Below are 22002 nucleotides of genomic sequence, written 5' to 3'. Positions count from 1 at the left end.
GGGATGGGATTTTAAGGGCTAGTGTAGTCCAAGACCAGACCCTTTTCTGTACTTATTCTGTATAATTGCATTTGAACTTCGTGGAATAGAAAAGGTTCTTTCCAATAGTATGGACTTGTGCAGTGTAGGAGGATACTTGTGCTATTACATTACATTCTGCATTATACAGTATATCACTTGTTTATTTAAAAAAAGAATACAACAATCTTTACATACTGACATTTTATTATTATGAAAACATAAAAAGTAGAAAGCACCGTTTGTCTTTGTGCGTCAAAAATAACTACTGCCTTCTTTATGTCCTTAATTTCCATAACACGTTTTTAGCTCTGCTAAGTGTGACCATGCACAAATGTGTTATGCAACAAGACTAAAGTATGACACCATAAACTAATCAATTACATGGACCATAGCTGTTCTTTTTAACCCCACAGGTTTAGTGCTAAATTAAAAAAAAAAATAAAAAATGGATTATTGCCAATGAGACAGAAAGCTTTCCTATTACTTTTCATGGTAGAACTAATAATCATCATAATTCACGGCAGCTCCATGTCGGAATGTATGTGGATTGCGTGGTCCAATTGGTGCGTCTTCATCATAGTGGTGGTGGTAAAAACCTCCATAGTATTCACTTCCAGCACGGCGTTGATTCATCCAGTAATCTGCATCATCTTCATATTTCTATATTACAAAATATATACCATATGGTTACATATAATATGTCACCCTATTAACTTAAAGCACCATAAAAACCCATTCATTCACCATTGGCTTGGCCTAAACAATAGTACAAATTTCGACACTGTCCTCAATGTGTTGCAAACATTATAAAATAGCAGCCTTTGTCATGTTTAGTCAGTAATTGTAGTGATAAAAATATTTTTTGTGACATTTACTGCAATATTTTCACATCATTGGATTGTTAGTAGAAACCCCATATTAGTAAATAGGTTGATGACCATTCAGGATCCCATATCAGAGGAACAATTACAACTGAAAATGGTTGGTCACCTCTGCAATATCATAAACTTGTGTAGTAGAATGTAGGAATAGTACGGCACCGCATCTCTCCTGAGCAGAAGTAGACAAAGGAGGATGTCTTAGGATAAAGTTCCTTATTCACATTTCCACATAGTGTACTAAGCAGGGACATACACAAGGGATAGTTTATTTTTGTGCCACTAAAAAAAAACACGTGTACAGGATGCATCTACAAATGGTCACCAATCTCAAAAGAGAATAGACATATAGGCTAACAATCTCCATTCAATGCAGGATCAACCAGGTATGTGGAGGGACAGTGATGGGGCAGACCCAGAGTCACTTGTCAGACCCAGGGCAGCATCACCCCCGAAAATGTCACGGGTGGGGGAGATGAGGACCCCAATATATAATAAAACCCCTGAGATGCCGCAGTCATGTTTGACCGAGGCATCTCAGGGGTTAACATGCACGATCGGAGTTCAGCTCCAACCAGGGGTGGTAGAGGACAGTGTCAGCCGTTAGATATGGCTGACACCCGTAAAGCAGGGTGCGAACACAGTTTCTGTGTGCGCACCATGCTTCAGCTGTGGTTTGCAGGAAGTCCTTCCCGGCAGCGCTGTACTATTATGGCGGATGTCAAGAAGGAGTTAACGCGATTCGCCGCAAATAAATTTGGATTGGATTGTTATGGAAAATTCAGCGAATCGGACTAATCGGATTTTTGAGAGATTCGCTCATCTCTAATGATGACGATCAAGAAAGCTGCACTGCTGATAGCAGAAGGAGCCGTTCCAATTCTGTTTATCCCCCCATATTTTCTGCTTTTCCCTTTCCCATTCTTCACAACTTTAGAAGCAGTGGAGATTGTGAAGGGGTAGGGGGATTCAGCATTACAGGAAGGGGAAATATGTGGCTGCGGACCCCTTTTTAAATGCCCGGGCATGTCCCATACTAAGGGTTGTCCAGATCTCAATATTACTTGATGAAATATCCAGAATATTTAGTGATTTTAACATATAAAGATAGGATGTAGCATTTAGCAACACTTACTGTTTCATCAAAACCCATGTAGAGGAAATGTTGGTACCACTGTTGCACCTCTGGGCGACTTCTATCCCAGATCTGGCGCTTTGATCTCTTTAGTGAATTCAAGAACTCATTGGCTTTGTTCCCTTCTACAGATACAACTGTTTTTGCGGGTTCATTAGCTGCTTCCAAACAACAAAGAATACAAATTATTCACAAGATCAACTGTACAACCTGCTCAGCATTAAAAAAAACAATATAAACCTAGATCCTCTAACATTTATTCTTCTACTTGTATTCCTCCTGAAATAACAATTTTGGAACATCTTTAGCTCTATGTTGTGCTTTTCCTCTATTACACTTCATGACTATTTATGAATAAGTTGACAGCTGAAAGATACAATTCCCTTTGTCAAAAAGAGTGGACCCTACAAATATGTATATATATATTGAACATTGTTAGGGCCATTTCTCATGGCCACATTTGAGCTGGATATACTCTGTGTATCGTATAGATTTACCAGCCTGAACGCAGCTCAGTGGAAGTGACAAATTTAGTCAAGCAATGTTTGGGCTGGTATATCCAACCAATATAGAGACCCTCTTTCCAGACTGAGCCTAGCCATGTGAAGTGACCCTAAGACTGTATAGTGACACTCCAACAAACCTTTACACTCAGTTGTCAATTTATTCACAAATAATATCAAAGATAAATAACAGAGAACAATACTGGGCAGAATTCTAAGAGCTGATCAAGATTTACTTAATGAAGAATACATGTTTTTTACTAAAAATAGACTTTAAATAGCCAAATAGTTAATATCAGTAACATTATTGTAAGTATTAGGGTATAGGAACAGACACACTACAGATTTTCAATTGTGGAGGTGTAGGAACGAAATCCACAAAGTAGGTGGTTTTACCAAATCACATCCACATGCAGGAAAAATCTTTGTAAAGATTGACCTTTGGTGTGGATTTGAGATCTATAAAATGTCTATTTATGCTGTGAATTTCACTTTTTCAATGAGCTGGGTAAAATCCGTAGTGATTCTGCAGGAAATATACATAAAATTAAGACATAATGTGCAGTGGATTTTTTACAGTGTATTTGCTCCCCTTGTGGATATGCCCTTAATTAAAATAGATTTCTGTGTGATAATATTGTTTGTTTCCAGTAAATTAGAATTTCTGTGTGATTTGTAAAATGTGGATGAAATTTTTAGAAATCTCACCTAAATACTGCAGAAACAAAACATAACGGGGGCAGATTCATACATCAGTCTTAATAAAAGCCCCAACAGACGAACACACACAGCTGATTTATGAGGAGGCGGATTAAGGATACCATAGGCCCTGGGCTGTTCAGGAAGCACCCCACCTCCCGCAACCATCCATTCACAGCAGAGATCCCTGTGACAGAATAATGTCCCATATAGCCCTGGGACATGCATGCAGTATAAGGTCACCTCCACATTGTATATTGTCCCAGAGTAGCCCCTCCACACAGCAAAATGTGCCATAGTAGAATATACATAGAGTTGACTGAACTGATTTTTTCCAAAAATGTTGGGTTTGGCCAAAAATAAAATTTTGGGAGTTTGCCATCTGGGAAGTACTAGTATACTCTGGAGTCTCTTACAGACACAAGAGTTATTACACTGGCATAACCCACATGACCAATGAGGGCCAATCAGAGGTCTCAGCAGTCTCGGACTTCATTCAGAGGCTGAAAAAATGTCCAAAGAGGATACACAGGAGTCCAGGGGAGGTTTGTTATGTTTACTCACCTCCCCTGGGCCTCCACTTATTATGTCCTGAGATCTATACTGAGGGGAAGACCTGGGATCTGTATGAAGCTGCCGGGCGAATCCCACAAGGTTCCCTCAACAAACACTCACCTCCAGTAGACTCCCATGCCTTGGCACAGTAATCAGCTGAATCAGCAGATGCCAATACAATTGATTACAAGGTCAAATTATAATGCTGGCAAATATGCAATTACTTCCCACCGGGCATGGGCAACCACACATTTCACACATATTATAAACCACCCCTGGGAACAAACCCTTATATATAAGTAGATATTGACTGACCTTCTCTTTTCTGTAGCATCATTCGAAGTTTGTTTCCGCTTGAAACATCTAGAAATATAATCATTTTTAGTGCTTCTGTACAGCAATGAAATACAACATCTTAGGGAGCGTTCACACTACTGTCTGTGTCCGACAGGTAGTGTCCGCTCCTAGTGTCCGCTCAAAATCTGGCATGGACATTAGGAGCGGACACTAGCTGTGTCCGTGACACCTGTCATTTATTTAAATGGACATCGGGTGCGTTCTTTTGCACTCCGTGCCCTTCCTTCCCTGTCCGCAAGTGAAGATGTCCGACTTCTCAAGCGGACAGAAAAACCCGACATGTAGGGTTCTATAGAGGGCCCGCGAGGGCTTACAATCTATGAGTACTTGGAGTGAGACAGAACACTTACTGTTGTCTGCAGCATTATGTCTGTGATTCAGGTATGTGCCTGTGCCTTATTCCTATCAATACATCCACTAGAACAAACTAAGATATCTATTTATGATGTTCATTCTAACATTGCTCATTTTCTCAGATTAGTTAAATATGTGCAACTAGTGCTATTGTATATGGAAGCTTTCAGCTCAAGCAGCTTGCTTGTGTGAGCCTTGAAGCTTTGGTATAACTTTTAGCTGTTCATCTGCACCAAAGCTCTTTGAACTGTGATCACTGATCAATATAGTGTTAAGTTTTGTATATTCCCTTTGGCAGCTGTGCATACACTATAGATAAACATTAAAGATATCATGTTACCAGGTAGGCCTGAGGGGCTACATTCCCTACTCGGTCCGGTCTGTTTATCAAGCTAATGATTGATTTCTCTTATGGTAAATTTTTGGATTCAGGGCTCAAGTTTTTCCTTTTTCAAGTATACGCCATATGTTACAGGGGCAGATGATACCAGAGAGAGCAGAAGCTTAAACAGATCTGTTCACACTTCATGGTTCTTAACATCAATGGTCCATTGCAAAAAAAGACACCAGGTCCACTTGTTAAGATGCATGTTTAATACTCATGTACCCTGTCAGCATTTTACCTGATATAGCATCTGTGATCTATGGAGGTGCATAACAAGGGGGATTTTGCTAGCCAGGAAGGCTATACACAATTACAATTGTTGGTTTTGCCAACACATAATACATATTAGCATGTATACCATTTTGCCTTGTAAGTGGCCAATATCTAAACAGTGATAAATAAGTAAGTTCTCTATGACCCTGGTAGAAGTAATATGTTCTCTTAGATTATCATATAATATTGTTTCATATTAAGTCTTCACCTTTCGGTTTGCTCACAAATTACAACATATCCATAGGTGATGGATGGTAAAATACAGTCCTATGAAAAAGTTTGGGCACCCCTATTAATCTTAATCATTTTTAGTTCTAAATATTTTGGTGTTTGCAACAGCCATTTCAGTTTGATATATCTAATAACTGATGGCCACAGTAATATTTCAGGATTGAAATGAGGTTTATTGTACTAACAGAAAATGCGCAATATGCATTAAACCAAAATTTGACCGGTGCAAAAGTATGGGCACCTCAACAGAAAAGTGACATTAATATTTAGTACATCCTCCTTTTGCAAAGATAACGTCCTCTAGTCACTTCCTGTAGCTTTTAATCAGTTCCTGGATCCTGGATGAAGGTATTTTGGACCATTTCTTTCTACAAAACAATTCAAGTTCAGTTAAGTTTGATGGTCGCCGAGCATGGACATTCCGCTCTCAAATGATCTGAAAACAAAGATTGTTCAACATAGTTGTTCAGGGGAAGGATACAAAACGTTGTCTCAGAGATTTAACCGGTCAGTTTCCACTGTGAGGAACATAGTAAGGAAATGGAAGACCACAGGGACAGTTCTTGTTAAGCCAAGAAGTGGCAGGCCAAGAAAAATATCAGAAAGGCAGAGAAGAAGAATGGTGAGAACAGTCAAGGACAATCCACAGACCACCTCCAAAGAGCTGCAGCATCATCTTGCTGCAGATGGTGTCACTGTGCATCGGTCAACTATACAGCGCACTTTGCACAAATAGAAGCTGTATGGGAGAGTGATGAGAAAGAAGCCGTTTCTGCACGTACGCCACAAATAGAGTTGCCTGAGGGATGCAAAAGCACATTTGGAGAAGCCAACTTCATTTTGGAAACAAAGATTGAGTTGTTTGGTTATAAAAAAAGGCGTTATGCATGGCGTCCAAAAAGAAACAGCATTCCAAGAAAAACACTTGCTACCCACTGTAAAATTTGGTGGAGGTTCCATCATGCTTTGGGGCTGTGTAGCCAATGCCGGCACCGGGAATCTTGTTAAAGTTGAGAGTCGCATGGATTCCACTCAGTATCAGCAGATTCTTGAGAATAATGTTCAAGAATCAGTGACGAAGTTGAAGTTACGCCGGGGATGGAGATTTCAGCAATACAATGTCCAAACACCGCTCCAAATCGACTCAGGCATTCATGCAAAGGAACAATTACAATATTCTGGAATGGCCATCCCAGTCCCCAGACCTGAATATCATTGAACATCTGTGGGATGATTTGAAGCGGGCTGTCCATGCTCGGCGACCATCTAACTTAACTGAACTTGAATTGTTTGTCCAAAATCCCTTCATCCAGGATCCAGGAACTGATTAAAAGCTACAGGAAGCGACTAGAGGCTGTTATCTTTGCAAAAGGAGGATCTACTAAATATTAATGTCACTTTTCTGTTGAGGTGCCCATACTTTTGCACCGGTCAAATTTTGGTTTAATGCATATTGCACATTCTCTGTTAGTACAATAAACCTCATTTCAATCCTGAAATATTACTGTGTCCATCAGTTATTAGATATATCAAAATGAAATGGCTGCTGCAAACACCAAAATATTTAGAACTAAAAATGATTAAGAGGGGTGCCCAAACTTTTTCATAGGACTGTATATAACTGGCAACAGTAAAGCAAATCTAGAGATTCCCTATAGACAGTGGTAACATCTTAAGATATACAAAAGAAGCACTAAATGTTAAACCTATTTGCTATCCATAAAGGTATCACCTAGCTGCGGCATGTTTCACAATGAAAACCGCGAGGATGCCATAGCTGTAGCTGAAATATTTGACTGACAAGGAGATGTGGAAATATAGATTAGTTTAGGAATGACGCTCAATTTTACCAATCCTTCTGGAGAATAAGTGGAAAGGTGATTTTTGACTCTGAAGTCCAGGAAGCAATATACACAGAATATGCTTGTAAGAAAAATGAAGAATTCATTTTGTGTAGTAAAGCCTGGAAAGGAAATTACACTTCTGCTATATGAATGTCATTCACTTGTGTTGTTATAAATACAGTATGTGGATAGTCCTCTTCATGTGTGATATGTACATATTCACATTATAGTGCAGCATCATAACATCAACTAACCAGTTATCACTGCAGAAATGCAATCAAGTCTTAGAATCTTCTGGAAGATTCCTCCTTGAACCTGTAAAATAGGGTACACCAGGGCCTCCTATTCTACATCAGGAGGTAACAATACTCACCAGGACATACAAGTACCATAACAAGAAGTACCAAGAATAGACATGATAGTCCAAAGCGTTGGCGTAAGAGGAAAATAAGTCCCATCTTCCTGGTAAGGAAACCAGTTATCCCTTACCTAGAAGAGCAAGAGAAGAGAATGTCCATTAACTTTCCCATGTCAGTAAAATTCCATTAAGTAGGTGGGTGTAAAGGGAGGGTGCCGGGCTGAATAATCTTTTCAGCAATGACCTCTTTTCATGAGGGTTACTTGGGGCCATATCTAATGAATGCTGGCAGTAACGTACATGAAATCTAGGTGAAAACACATCTCTTGGAGCTGTTTTTCTTGGATGTGAGTGCAGGGATTCACATTGTAGATAAACACATCGCTTGACAGATTTCCTGTCTGTAAAATGTATGACGAGACTAGAATTTAATCCAGAAACATAGCAAAATTCTCACCGTTTAACAAATTATAAGCAAAAAAAACAAACAACAACATCAATGACAGTATTTCACATTTGTGTGTATTTCGTATGTATTTACCAATATAGGAACCAATAGCTCTTCAACTTTTAGGAAAAAAAAAATTTAGTGGAGAGTATAGCTCAGTGAGAATATTGACCATCAAATGGCCAACAAAGCCCTGTTTACATGTCACACTCTATTTATACGTCACAACTCCTATATACAGTATATACCGCGCTATTTTGTCAAGTAAAATGTCCGGCTTTCTATGCCACATCACTCCATATTCCAAACAGGATTGTTCCGCACAGCACAATGGCTCCGTAGTGGCCCCCACATAACTTAATTCCCTTTTACTGGCCCCCAAACAATATAATGACCCATTAATGTACTCACAGAGTATAATGTCCCCTTAGTGCCCCCACCCAGTATAATCAACCCTTAGTGTCCCCACCAGTATAAGCGACTTACACTTATTGCCAAATGTGACTCACATCACCCCATGTAAACATGAATGTCAATACAACTATAGGGGAGGAGGGATTATAGCAAACCTCCCCCCCCCCATGTACTGTGCATTGTCAATATAGAGGATGATGCAAACCTCCAATAGACACATTATAACACAGATGTTTGCGCCCATCAGACTCACATTTTGGTAGCATAAAAACCACCTTTAGGCCACTTTAAGACTGGAGATAAATGAAGCGAACTTCCTCCTGCCTCTGTCTATTCATATCCTTTTATACTGGTTCTAAGACAGCGAATCCTTTCATTATTTATCAAGGTCATTTCTGACTTCTAAATGTGCGCTTCTAATCCTTTAGATATGCAAAATATTGTGTCCGCTCAGATTCCCAGTATCCCTTTGAAATGCTTAAGGCAGAGATCATTGTTCAGCAAATCTAAGCACTGGGAGTCTGTTGTCTAAGATCAGCAATTGTCGGCATTTTTCACTTACAGTTGTCATTTGTCTTTCATAAAAGGTGTGCTTCTAGTCTTATATATTCTGACATTGACAGATTCTGTCTACTATGCATTGTCAAGATATAACCCTTCACGTGTCCTCCAGATATTCTCCTGAGGATGCTAGCCAGAGAAATATCTTTTAAGAAATGACAAGTAGTTGGTGGCATACATGCAAGAGAGACAGGGCTCCTTAGGAAATAGCAAAATGGTCCCTATAGTGCTGGCTTATACCCAGATCTGAAAGGTCCGCTGTTTGTCTAAAGATAATCTCCAAAATACCTCCAAAAAAGGTTCATAAGATTAAGTATACATTTAGCAAAATGAACCGACCTAAAACCTAACTATTAATACTCTGGATTAGCCATATTTCATACCTGAGGAAAATTGCACTATCATCTGCTGTGGGGCCATTTTAACACAAAGATGCAAAGATTTCATAAGTGGCCCCACCCCCATCACCACCACCTAGAAATACCTGACCTACACAAATTATAATGCCCCCTCAATGGACCCCACATAGTATAATGGCTCCTTAGTGGTCTCATACAATATTCCCCTTATAATGTCCCCCTCCAGATTGCCACCCACAGATTCCTGTCCCCCTCCGGTTGCCCCCAAAAGTTCATTTTCCCCCACCTGTCTGACTGCCCTCACTGTGTCACCCCCACCCAAGTTGCCCCCACCGTGTCACCCATCCCCAAGGTAGCCCCCATAGTATCATGTCCAGACCACCCTGCCCCCATATCATGTCCTCACCCCACTTTGCTGCCACACTATTATTTTCCCCCACACTGAACTGATCCCCTCAGGTTGCCCCCAAAGTGTCATGTCCTCCCCCCATGTTGACCCCACAGTTTCAGGTACCCCACTGTATTCATCAAAGAAAAAACAAACCTCAATACCTTTCCCCGTTCCCCTGTTCACTCCTCTCTCTGGCACAGAGTTTTTAAGGAGTAACAGATGCAATGTAAGGGCTAGTTCACATGGGGACATGGAGGAGGATTTTGACAGCGGAATCCACGTCATCCTACTCCTCCATGCAATGTTAGTTTATGTAGACTGCTAGCTTTTTTTTCTGCTAGCAGATCAAAAAGTTATATATCCAAGCAATATGGACCACTGCAGGAATATATTATGGTCAGGGGCGTAACTACCGTGGTAGCAGCAGTAGCAGCTGCCACAGGGCCCGGGCCATTAGGGGACCCGGTGACAGCCGCTACCGCTGCGTTTTTTTTTTTTTTTTTTTTAAAAAGTCCGTTACGGGCCCCATTCACTTGCCGATCCTGGCTGGGCCGGGATCGGCAAGTGACACTGCGGGGCCCACAGAGGCTATCATTATACTCGGGGGTCTTTGCAGACCCCCGAGTATAATGATCGGCGCACCGGGAGGGGTAAGGTAACATAAAAAACAGTGTTACTTACCTCTCCGCGATCCTGCCAGGCCTCCGTCATTCGTGTCTGACGTCACATGACCCAGGCCAGCTTCCCGGGTCATGTGACGTCTGACGTCATTAAAGCTGGACAAGAGCGGACAGGACAGCCGACAGGAACAGGTAAGCAACTGTCTCTGTTCTTTTAATGGTTTTAATCCCCCGGGTCTCCGATTATTATACTCTGGGGTCTTTTCAGACCCCAGAGTATAATAAATGGTTATAGGTTTCCACAGTGGGACATATGGGGACACTATGGGGGATAATACTGTGTGTGCAGGGGCACTATAGGGGTTAATACTGTGTGTACATTGGACACTATAGGGGTTAATAATACTGTGTGCATTGGACACTATAGGGGTTAATACTGTGTGTGCATTGGACACTATAGGGGTTAATACTGTGTGTGCATTGGACACTATAGGGGTTAATAATACTGTGTGTGCAGGGGACACTATAGGGGTTAATACTGTGTGTGCATTGGACACTATAGGGGTTAATAATACTGTGTGTGCAGGGGACACTAGGGGTAAATACTGTGTGTGCAGGGGACACTATGGGGGATAATACTGTGTGCATTGGACACTATAGGGGTTAATACTGTGTGCATTGGACACTATAGGGGTTAATACTGTGTGTGCAGGGGACACTATTGGGGATAATACTGTGTGCAGGGCTTACTAAGGGACATAATAGAGTGCGGAGGAGGGGGTCAGTCGAGGTCTTCGGCATCGGTTTGGGGAGGGGGGGCCCCATGTCAAAAGTTCGCCACGGGGCCCCGCCATTCCTAGTTACGCCACTGATTATGGTATTTTTCATCTTTTATCACTATTACTCTTTTTTTAGGAGTAATTCTATTGAATAATTGCTTTTTAGACAATATTGCCAGCATAAGCATATTTAGGCCTTATTCATTTTATCTCCAATGTCATAAAGTGGTTTCTGCATAGAATCTGAAAAAAATTACTTCCATTATAGAATGTCAAATTCAGCTTTGTTTTTATTGGTGTGGAGTCTGGAGGACGAATCACAAGTGGTGGATGTCAGGAGTCTGTAATGAGTCCTATTCTTTTTAATATTTTTTGTGGGCAACATAGGAGAAGATTTGTTAGATAAGGTTTGCCTGTTTGCCGATGACACAAAAGTGTGCAATAAAGAAACTTCAGGTGGGACTTTACTACATGAATTGGCCCAACAAGGAAAACTGCATAATGCACTTGGGCCAAGGAAGCCCCTACCATATTCAGTGTACAGTTTTTCAGAAGTGAAGGATCTAGGGGTCCTGACAGGACCTGGGCCACATAGCAAGCTTTTGACTTGGGTCAACCCACCCCCATATGACTTTGTGGCCCCTCCGCTCCTAAATCGGCACCGCCACACAGTATAATATCCTATACTAGACCCCACACATAGTATAATACCCCCCTTTTCAGACCCAGGGGAGGTGACAAACATAACAACCAATGATATTCATCTCTCCTGGGCTCCAGCATGACTTCTCTTCTATAACATCACAGATGTGGGTTACACCGGTGCCATTATGCGGCATGATGCTAGTGTGACCCATGGCCACCTCTGCTTACACTTCTGCCCTCCATGAGACCCCATGCATCCCTTATCATGTTGTTGTCAGCAACGTCCTTAGATGTTCAATGTCAGAGATGTGATATGGGACGCAGGGGCTCTCTGGAGGGCAGAAGGGGAAGCAGAGGTGACCATGAGAAGGAGCGAGGATTGCTAAGTAAATATGGACCATTAGCAGGTAAAAGCCTATTAAAATAAAAAAGCAGCAGTGGCCACCTAGGGGCGCAAGCCCCATGGCAACTGGCTGGCTGCTACAGCGATAGTTACGCCTCTGGGTTTTACTATCTCACAGCCTTGAGGAAAGAAGGGAAAGGAGAAACATGAAAAACACATCCATCCTAAGATAAATTGGTAATAGTATAAGGGAAAACTGGGTGGACCATATGGCTTTTTTCTGCTATCAATCTTCCATACTTCATTGCTTCTAAATTAGAGAGGAAATACGGTCATAATATGGTACTGCACAGAGGCTCTATATGGTGGCACACAAACATAGAATAGTATTTGTTTGATATAAATTTTTGGGATCTCACTGTTTAGTCTTATTACTTAGTAAGATAGTGATCTATATAATAGTTACAAACTTTACTTCTTACTTTGGTGGCAGCACTATAGAAAGCCCAGGCGACAGAGGACTAGCTTAGTGAATGGGATGCGGACCATATAACATTTGCTGTTTCTCTTCTCCTTGATCTTCTCCTGAGTGACATAGAGTCACCTCCATCTTAAAGTGAACAGGCGTAACAACTGACTCAGACTTGCTACATCTTGAGTGACAAACTTATCTGGATCCTGTTCATTTGTGATGGTGGGTTTGTTTATAATTTTAGATTTGCCTTGGATTATTGCCTGTCCTGAGCTGCATCGGTCTTAGTGTGATACATGAATTCTGCCCACCCTGACCACAGATTTGTACAAATATAATCTGTAAACCATGCGCAGTTGCTTGTAGAGACAACTAAATCTGCAATAAGTCAGTAGCCGCAGGAGGGTTGGTTTAAGGTGAACAATACAAAATCCCTTAGCCCTACTATCCACATTAAGGGTGCATTCACACTACGGAACACCAGCGTGTATCACAGCCATACACGCCGGCGTTACAGCAGGGCTGCCGGACACTTCCCATTCATTTCTATGGGAGCCGGCATGCGAGCGCTCCCCATAGAAATGAATGGAAAAAAGCAGTCCATTCATTTCTATGGGGATCGCTCGCATGCCAGCTCCCATAGAAATGAATGGGAAGTGTCCGGCAGCCCTGCTGTAACGCCGGCGTGTACGGCTGTGATACACGCTGGCGTTCCGTAGTGTGAGTGCACCCTAACTCTAGTCAAATCCAATAGGAGCGGTTCCACTTTTTTATTCTGAGACCAGATCATGACAAGTGGACTGGCCCATTTTGGGGTTCTTTCCCCACATTTCTTCAGTGAAAGCCAGAAGGATAATTTGCAGGTGATAGTTGTCAGTGACCAGTTGTTTGTTAGAATTAGGCATTTTTTATGTTTTGGTGCTCTGGTCTTCAGTGATAAGTGTTTATAAAATCATTTCTTTGTATTTTTATTTTAGTCGTTGCTTTACGCATCACTTATTACAAGCACTACATTACATTTCTTCTTTCTTATCCTTCTTACTAAACTTTGTAGCATGTTACTGCAGTAGATGTATTTGTGGGACACACTGTAACAGTAAGCATATATATTGTGAGAAGCTGACAGGCAGAGTGCTGGAGCCCAGATATATCAGCCCCAGGTTTCTGACATATGTGTGGTCCAGGGCGGATGTGGAGTAGGCCTCAGCCCAGGTGTAGATCCTTGGCTCATTACTGGGTTAGAAAAGGCTGCAGCTCCTGCATTGCAGTGCAGTTCCATGGAGTGAAAGGAGGTGTATGGTTCTGTCCTGTAACCCTGAGTCTGGTGAGAAAATATTGCTCCTGTTTTGTTTGTGTAGCTGGCAGTAAGCCACATGTATAGTTAGATTATCTGTTCTGTTTAGCTAGTGGCTCAGACGAGCAGGTTTTTATTTTGTTTTTGCCTGAAGTTAAGGCTGTATTTTGTTTTGCTCATTTTGTGCCTGAAGTCAGGGATTATTTATTTTCCTGTTTTTTCTAAATAAACCAGTTTGCTCCATATTTTGTGTCCCTGTCTTTGGTCTTCCCCGCTGCTTTTACCAAGCTAATTTCCCCACAGTATATATTATATTTTGTTCTATCTGAAAAACAGAACATGTATGAAAATAGAAGACCCTTGGCTGAGAAGTGACCTGTCACCTCCAAGTAAACATTCAGACAGATAAACCCTGGGGAGATGGTGTATGCGAACTAGCTTCCAGTGTGGTTTCTTTACATGAATTCAGGAACAGTGTAGAACATATGCAAGATAATTTGATGAAATACAGAAATGCATTTTAGAAATAAAACAAATGACCTAGAATTGCCTAAAGCATTTCTTTAATGTGAATAGAAATGTTAAATAGATAAAATTGCTGGAGAATTTTTGATACTTTAGTGCATTCACATAGAGGAAAATGGCGCTGAATTTGCTAGCAGAAAAAGCAACCCATTGAAATCAATGGGAGGCGCTTTTTTCAGCGCTAAAATTCCACACCAAATTCAGCGCCATTTTCCTCTGTGTGAATGCACCCTAATATTTGGCAAAATAAACATGCAATCATTCGAATCTTGGTGTGCTTTACTATATTATCAAACAAAGAAACAGATATCTTTATGTAGACTTGGCGATGGTGATGTTGCATAAGATTAATAGCAAATAATCACAAATTTGTCCGTGGCCCCATATGGTGTAAACGCCGTGGTTTACCTGCAGTGGAAATGCTTCGGTAAAAAAAACGTGGCATTTTACAGTCACAACAAAGTGGATGAGATTCTAGGGAATCGCATCCCCTTTTTGTGGAAAAACACATGTAGCAGGTATACTGCGATTTCCAAAACCACCACAAAACGCATTATAAACACATACAGCCCTACAAACCCATGACATAATATAAGAGTAGTAACACCTAGAAACAAATACCATACCCCTCAACATGATGGATATTCTTATTTTGTGGCTTTTTGTTATATTCACAGAGTCAGATCCTTGTGCCCTGTTCACATCTGCTTTTGTATTCCATCCGAGGAGAGTCCGCATGGAGACCCCCCAAACGGAATACATACACTATTGCAAGTGCTGTGCTGTAAAAGCACATGCACCCCATAGACTATAATGGGGTCCGTGTGCTTGTCCCGTACTGCCCACACAAATGATTCGTGTGCGGCAAGCACACGGACCCTATTACATGAATATAAAATCACATTAAAAACTGAATGAAAATATCAAGATACACAGAATAAGATAATGATAATAATAATAATTACTTTAAAGATGTCTCTTGACTTATCTTGAGATGCGGTGTAATATAGGCCCTAATTTTCCTCTTAGATGTTTTTCTCTCCTATTTTCCCCAACCAATTCTCCTTTACACCCCAGTAACCCAGCCTGTGGCTCATTTTATTGACAAACAGTAAAATATAGAGTGTTCATTCAGATGTTCACTGCATATTTTCACAAGTGTGTCATACTGGATCTATATGACAGCTTCTTGCTAAGTATTCCTGCAGAAACCTGAGACCTGGCAGGAAATGCAATATACTGCTGATAGCGTTGTCCACAATGTCTTTCTGGTGAGTAAATATTAAGGATCCAGTTGCGGAGACTAGAAGCAATGCATTCATTAACATTTCCTTAAAAGATAATTAGACTCTTGGTTTTCATTTACTGCTTTGAACTCTATTACAGGATAATCCCATTTATTCTTAATACGATTGGCCTCATTTTAATCCTTTTACTGGAATCAGAGCTTAGGAAATTGATTTAAAAAAAGTAGTTTGATTCATATACAGAAAAAAAATAGTAAAGGGGTCTCATAAAGACAATCACTTTACATAGGTACTATTAGAGCATATAAACATCATAGAAGCTGTTATTTGGCATCCCCTCCATGAGCCACAGTCACTGACAAAGATCAACTCTCACTCTAGCAAACCCAGTCTGTCTGTGGCTTACATGCAGAGGCTGCAACACAAGCAAACACAAAAAATTCAGTGGTGCTCTTCAAAGGGCGCTAAAACATATACAGGTATTAGAGCTATGAAGTTTAAACTGCTTTACTGCTATTGTCACAATCTTTGTATATAAATTTAAAGTTCTTAACGCACAATTTGATGAAATTGCCAAGCACATGTCCATATAGTTTAGATTACCATCTGAATCATGGCAGATAGGCTCTCACAATTTTATCAAATAGTTCACTAAGAACCTCTAATTTATATATACAGAGAATCACTGTAGCATTATTGCTGTGTAAACCCTAAAGGAGGCAAGATAAATGTGCATCTTCTTCCTCACCATTACTGGCATGACTGGGGCCCCCTAGTGAACTAGCAGTCATTTAAACCCTACATTAAAGGGGCTCTATCATTGGCAAAAGTCATTTTTAACTAATCACATCCTTGCATAGCCTTTAGAAATGCTATTCCACACCTACCTTTAGTATGTAAATTGCCTCAGTGGTTTCTGAATAAGTCCGTTTTTATTCATATGCTAATTAGACTGGTGCACGATGCATCGTGCACCCCCTTTGCTATTGTTTCCTATGCACAAGCTGATGATGATGATGATGATGATGACTCAGCTTCGGGATTGTTGTTCTGGTGACCTCCAGACTGAGAAATTAATCTCCATACCAAGCATTCCTATTTGACTCTCCCACTTCCATGATTGCTAAGGATGATCCTTCAAAAGCCCATGTTGACCCTGTCACCTTCAATATTAGAAGGCAAACCAGTAATCCTTGTCGTTGTATATCTTAGTTGTTGACACTCTCATTTTCTGAGTGCCCCACAAACACAGGGGTGCATCATATACCACTCAAACAACCTCTGAGTCCTCCTCAGGATGTACCTCATATGCAGTTAACCATATATTGGTCTGTTGACCCACCACTTATGGGACAGGCTCCCATTTTCTCCTCAATTTCCAGTCTCTCTTGTAGACCGATTGTTCACCCCTACCCAATTACCAACATGAGAGTGGCAACTCCCTCAACTTACAGTTGACAGAACCTGGGGGCTCAGCTGTTGGACCACCAAGTCATACATCTCTTTCACACATAATTATGCTCTCCAATCCAGGTCTGCACCATCCAAGTCTCCAGCCACTTACACATGGGCATCATCATGTCCAATAAACCTTACTCATGCTGTCCAAATATCAGCATGAACAAGGAATATCCAATAATCGCATGCACCATATTGTTAAAAATCCACCACAACTTGGATATATAATTTGGCCACCCTGCTCAGGGGTGAACCTCTCTACTGCATGAGGCAAACTAAAGAAGGCCCCCCCCCAAAAAAAAAAAAATACCCAACCCGGTTATCTTTGGTTGCAAAATGGGGCCCCCTAATTAGGATGTGTCCCCCATTTGCAGATCAAAAAAATTCCCTTACTTGGCTCCCACATAGCATAACACCCTATTTTAAACCCCATCTTGGGTCCCTCTACATGATACATGACCCCCTTTTTCTGGCCCTGCACACAGTATATAATCCCATTTTTCTATCCCCCAACACAGTATGTTACTCCATTTTTCTAACCCCAAACATGGTATATAACTCCCTACTTCTGGCCTCCCACACAATACATGACCCCCTTTTTCTGGTCCTGCACACACTATATAACCCCCTTTCTCTGGCACCCCACATGGTATATAACCCCCTTTTTTCTAGCCTGCACATGGTATACAAAACTATTTTTATGTCCCACCACATGGTTTATAACCATCTTTTTCTAGCCCACCACATGGTATATGACCCCCTTTTTTAGCCCGCACAGTATATAAGTCCCTTTTTTTGCCCCTATAGTATATGATGCTGCTTTTTATGGTCACGCTCACAGTATATGACCCCTTTCTTATGACACCCCCACAGTATATCACCCCTTTCTTATGACACCCCCACAGTATATCACCCCTTTCTTATGATCCCCCATAGTATATAAGATAAGATAATCCTTTAATAGTCCCACAGTGGGGAAATGTCAGTATGTTACAGCAGCAAAGTAATACAGATACAGGATAATACACAGTAATATATTACTGACCAGTACCAGTACGACCCTATCAGCATGAAGAAAGCAGCATTTTTTCAATCCTTTGGAATAATCCTTCATGGTCTGTATCACTTGACTGACCACCAGTGAGATGACTTCTAGTGGTTATGCAACCCCATGATGAATTTCTCTTGTTGGCTTTGACATCTATGGTAAGAGTAGTGCTCACTCCATGTTTTCTCCATACCATGGTTAGAAGCTTCTACAGGCCAGCACCATATTGCACTAAGGTCTCGTCCTTGTCTTACACTCTAGTAAAAAAAAACTTCTTCAGTACCACAGCCCCAGTAAACATTGCCCCTTAATCTTCTTTCCCAAACCACCAGTATCTGTTCAATCGTGACCCTGTGAGCAGTAGGCTGCACGGTGATGGTCTTCCTAGTCTTCCCTTTCTAGCATACTCAGAGCCAATTCTGCCATCACAGAAAGCTCCTCTTCCCCCTAACTAGCTGTCTGTGTGCCAGCTGTATTCTGCTGGTTGGTAGGGTTTTTGGGGGTTGTTGATTGCCTGCTTAAACATATTAGTATATTTATTTCTAAAGTGGTTTTTAAAGGCTTAATCCGGATGATAATGGCGTTGGACCACTTATTAATTCATGTTATATACTGAACTCATGAACTCATGAATATGTGCAGAGTTTAAATGTAGTATGAGAATGCAAGTGTGTATATGTCTGACGTGACCCAACTTGACTAATACTTTCCCCTTATAGGGCAGTCTTAAAACGAAAGGCATTATGTTGTATCAGTGAGATAAATCATCATAGCTTTCCTACCCTTAGGACAGTATCTACACACTACACATTCTTTTTAACAAAGTAATATAATGGAAAACAGTATCACATATCTATAAATCCAAAATCCAAGATACACATGCATACTACTATTTTCTATGTTCGCATAATGTTAATTTCCATAATCCAGCAATTGAAATGTATATAAAAGTAAATTTTCAGTTTATTTTATATCACTTGCTGCTAATAGTGTATAAGCCATGCTTTAAATATTATGGTTTTTTATATCCCACTTAGAATGATCGCCTTCTTGAACAATGGACGCTTTACAATTTATTGAAGTTATTTCCTTGACCCCTTTTTCCTTCCTTTTCAACTCATGAATCTGTTGCAGTTCCAGCAGGTGTTGTCAGTGTTCATATGCAATAGGTAGGTACATATAAGGCAGTCAGTCTTGACAATACATTATAAATAACCTTAAAAATAAGTTAAATTGCATAAATTATTGCTATAACATAACTCTCTCCAGTGCCGCCTCCTCTTCTTCAGCAGCGTCATCTTCAGCCTCTTCTTCCGGCGGTGGCTTGTAACTTCTAAGGCCTCTGGCCTTGGGCAGACTGCGCATGCCAATAGGCCACGAGAAAATGGCTGCTTGCATAATATTGTAAGTGGCCATTTTCTCGGGGCTTGGGGGCATGCGCAGTCTATTCTGCCTGAGGCCTAGAAATAAGAAGACACCGCCGGAAGAAGAGAATGAAGAGGGCATTCCTGACGAAGATGGAGGCGGCGCTGGAGAGAGTTCTCCAGTGCTGTCTGAGTGCTGGGTCCCGCCTCCAGTGCTGCGAGAGAGCTAATTTATATACCGACAAGAACCAGCGGCATGGAGAAGACAACGAAAGGTAGGAGAAGAATAGCCTTTATTAAGGCTATTCGGACGTGGTACTTAGAAAAAATGTTGTCTGAATGATAGGATCCCTTTAAGGGGGCGTTCACACTTGCGCTGCTGTCTAAGGTTTCCGTCCTAATTCCCGGAGAAACTGGATAGGGGCTGGCTTGCCAGCGGTCAGTTTAAAAACCCATTCATTTGAATGGCTTTTTAAAGCAAACCTCCTGTGTCCAAATGCAGCCTCTCTGCGAGGAAACAGTTTTTTTTCTGCATGGACACAAAGTCGGACATCGAGGACTTTGTGCCCATGCATGAGTTTTTAAACTGACTGCTGGCAAACTGTCACCTATGCAGTTTCTCTGGGGATTAGGACGGAAACCCAAAGGGCGGACAGCGGCGCAAGTGTGAACACCCCCTAAGGTATTATGTACATAGCAGAGCACATGAACACAGCCTGTTGGAGGTACATAGAGCCCCTGCTCTTTGCCTCTATACCACTATTTATGCTGTAATATGGCGCTCAAAGGAGCTTTAGTCTAACACTGTATTAAACAGTAGCATGCAGAGGTACACAATGGCCCCTATAGTGCTTTAGAACAGCTCTGTACAGAAATACATTTTATATATATATATATATATATATATATATATATATATATATATATATATATATATTAAAAAAAAATGTATGAGCTCTTAAAGGAGAAATGGAGGTATAACTCTATAAAAAGAGAGCTTTGTGATTTGGGAGTTTGTAAAAGCTGAGTGATAAGTCTCACTGTCAAGCAGATACAGCCAAAAAGTAAATAAACTTAAGACAAGGGCAGCTCAATTGATTTATATTTATTGATGTCCAATTAAAGGCAGAAATAACTATATAAAATAACTATAAATATAAATAACTAAAAATTGTAAACAAAAGTACAAAAAAAATGCATTCTTTTAAGAAAGACTCTCAAAGAAACATAATGTTAACACAAGTCATCTTGCTACTGGGACCCCAGCAATAAGCTTTACTCTCTAGGTAAACTGAGCGGTACATCTTCACTTCCCATTGAGCACCATCATAAAGGCAACCAATAATTGCACAATGCCTATTAGAGTAAATGGGCAGTCTGTGTAATGTGACGGATTCTCCAGGGAAGAGCTCTGCGTAGCCATTCTGTACTCTGGATACTTGGTGGAAGTCTTGGATGTCGCTCTAATAACTCAAATGTCATAATAGGGTATTTATAAATTATATTCCGAAACCAGACAACCATGGAAGCTGTGGGCACAACACATGCAACCGTTTCCAGATATTTTCTATGGCTAAATCTACAGACATACAAAAGATGAATTTGAGTGTTTGGTTTTTTTAAACTTGTAATTTCTTGCACCATATACCCCAACATCATTGAGGAATGTGGAGCTACTTCAGAACTACACCATACTTCTCAATGTACCTTCCAAACTGACATATATGCATTGAACACAACCCATTATGTCTCAAAACAAACTCAACTTTGTTAAATCTATACACCATGGGAAAGAATTAATAATGAATAATGGGTCTTGATTTATTCTCAGTAATACTAGTCTTCCCTAGACTGACCGAATAGTTGTAACCTTTGTAGCTCATAACCAAACAATATAATTGTATCAATATAAATAAATAAATAAAAAAGCATCATACCATTCACTTTGCTTTTTAACAAATGTGTACCAATTGCTCTAACTAATAATAAAATAGGAAATGAGTGTACAAACAGCAATAAGTATGTCATATTCTCAATCTGATCAGATTTATCCTCCTATATGGTGAGTATAAGCAATGCAAGCAGTAACTCACAGTAAGAGCTCTGCACACTGCTTTATGGGCACAGAACACGCTGCCATGTTAAATAGTCTACTGACTTGCAATATGTAAAATCCTAACTGTGCAGTCATTTCTGAACCTGACAACCTATTCAGGAATGAGCTTGTGTTTGTTTTCTTAATGTGTTTCCTGCTTGTAAAAAAAAAAAGAGCAAACTTATTTATTACCTTACCTCTGAAGTGATGTGCTTTCCAAGTGCCTGTCAGAAGACAAGGGTGTCTTGTGTCCCTCCGCTGCACAAGGTATTCCTTATATACCCTCTAGCTGTAGGTAGTGTTTTAAAATCTAGTTGGACAGGAGGTGAACTCATGTGAAAGGCAC

The 22002-nt window shown here is 40.7% G+C and overlaps 1 protein-coding gene across 1 annotated transcript; it reads right to left on the bottom strand.

Annotated features, from left to right (window-relative positions):
* Window positions 1-217: 217 nt before the first annotated feature.
* ECRG4 (ECRG4 augurin precursor) lies at window positions 218-21991 on the bottom strand. The gene is given in 6 exon segments (XM_075265151.1): window positions 218-681; window positions 2035-2192; window positions 4107-4154; window positions 7609-7724; window positions 21854-21909; window positions 21911-21991. Coding segments are annotated over 6 exon segments (621 nt in total). The 3' UTR covers window positions 218-519.
* Window positions 21992-22002: the final 11 nt, after the last annotated feature.

The sequence above is a fragment of the Leptodactylus fuscus genome, chromosome 2 (genome assembly GCF_031893055.1).
Source record: "Leptodactylus fuscus isolate aLepFus1 chromosome 2, aLepFus1.hap2, whole genome shotgun sequence".
Taxonomy (NCBI): Eukaryota; Metazoa; Chordata; class Amphibia; order Anura; family Leptodactylidae; genus Leptodactylus; species Leptodactylus fuscus.
Note: the sequence above shows the minus strand (reverse complement) of the source record. Positions and strands in the feature narration are given on the sequence as shown.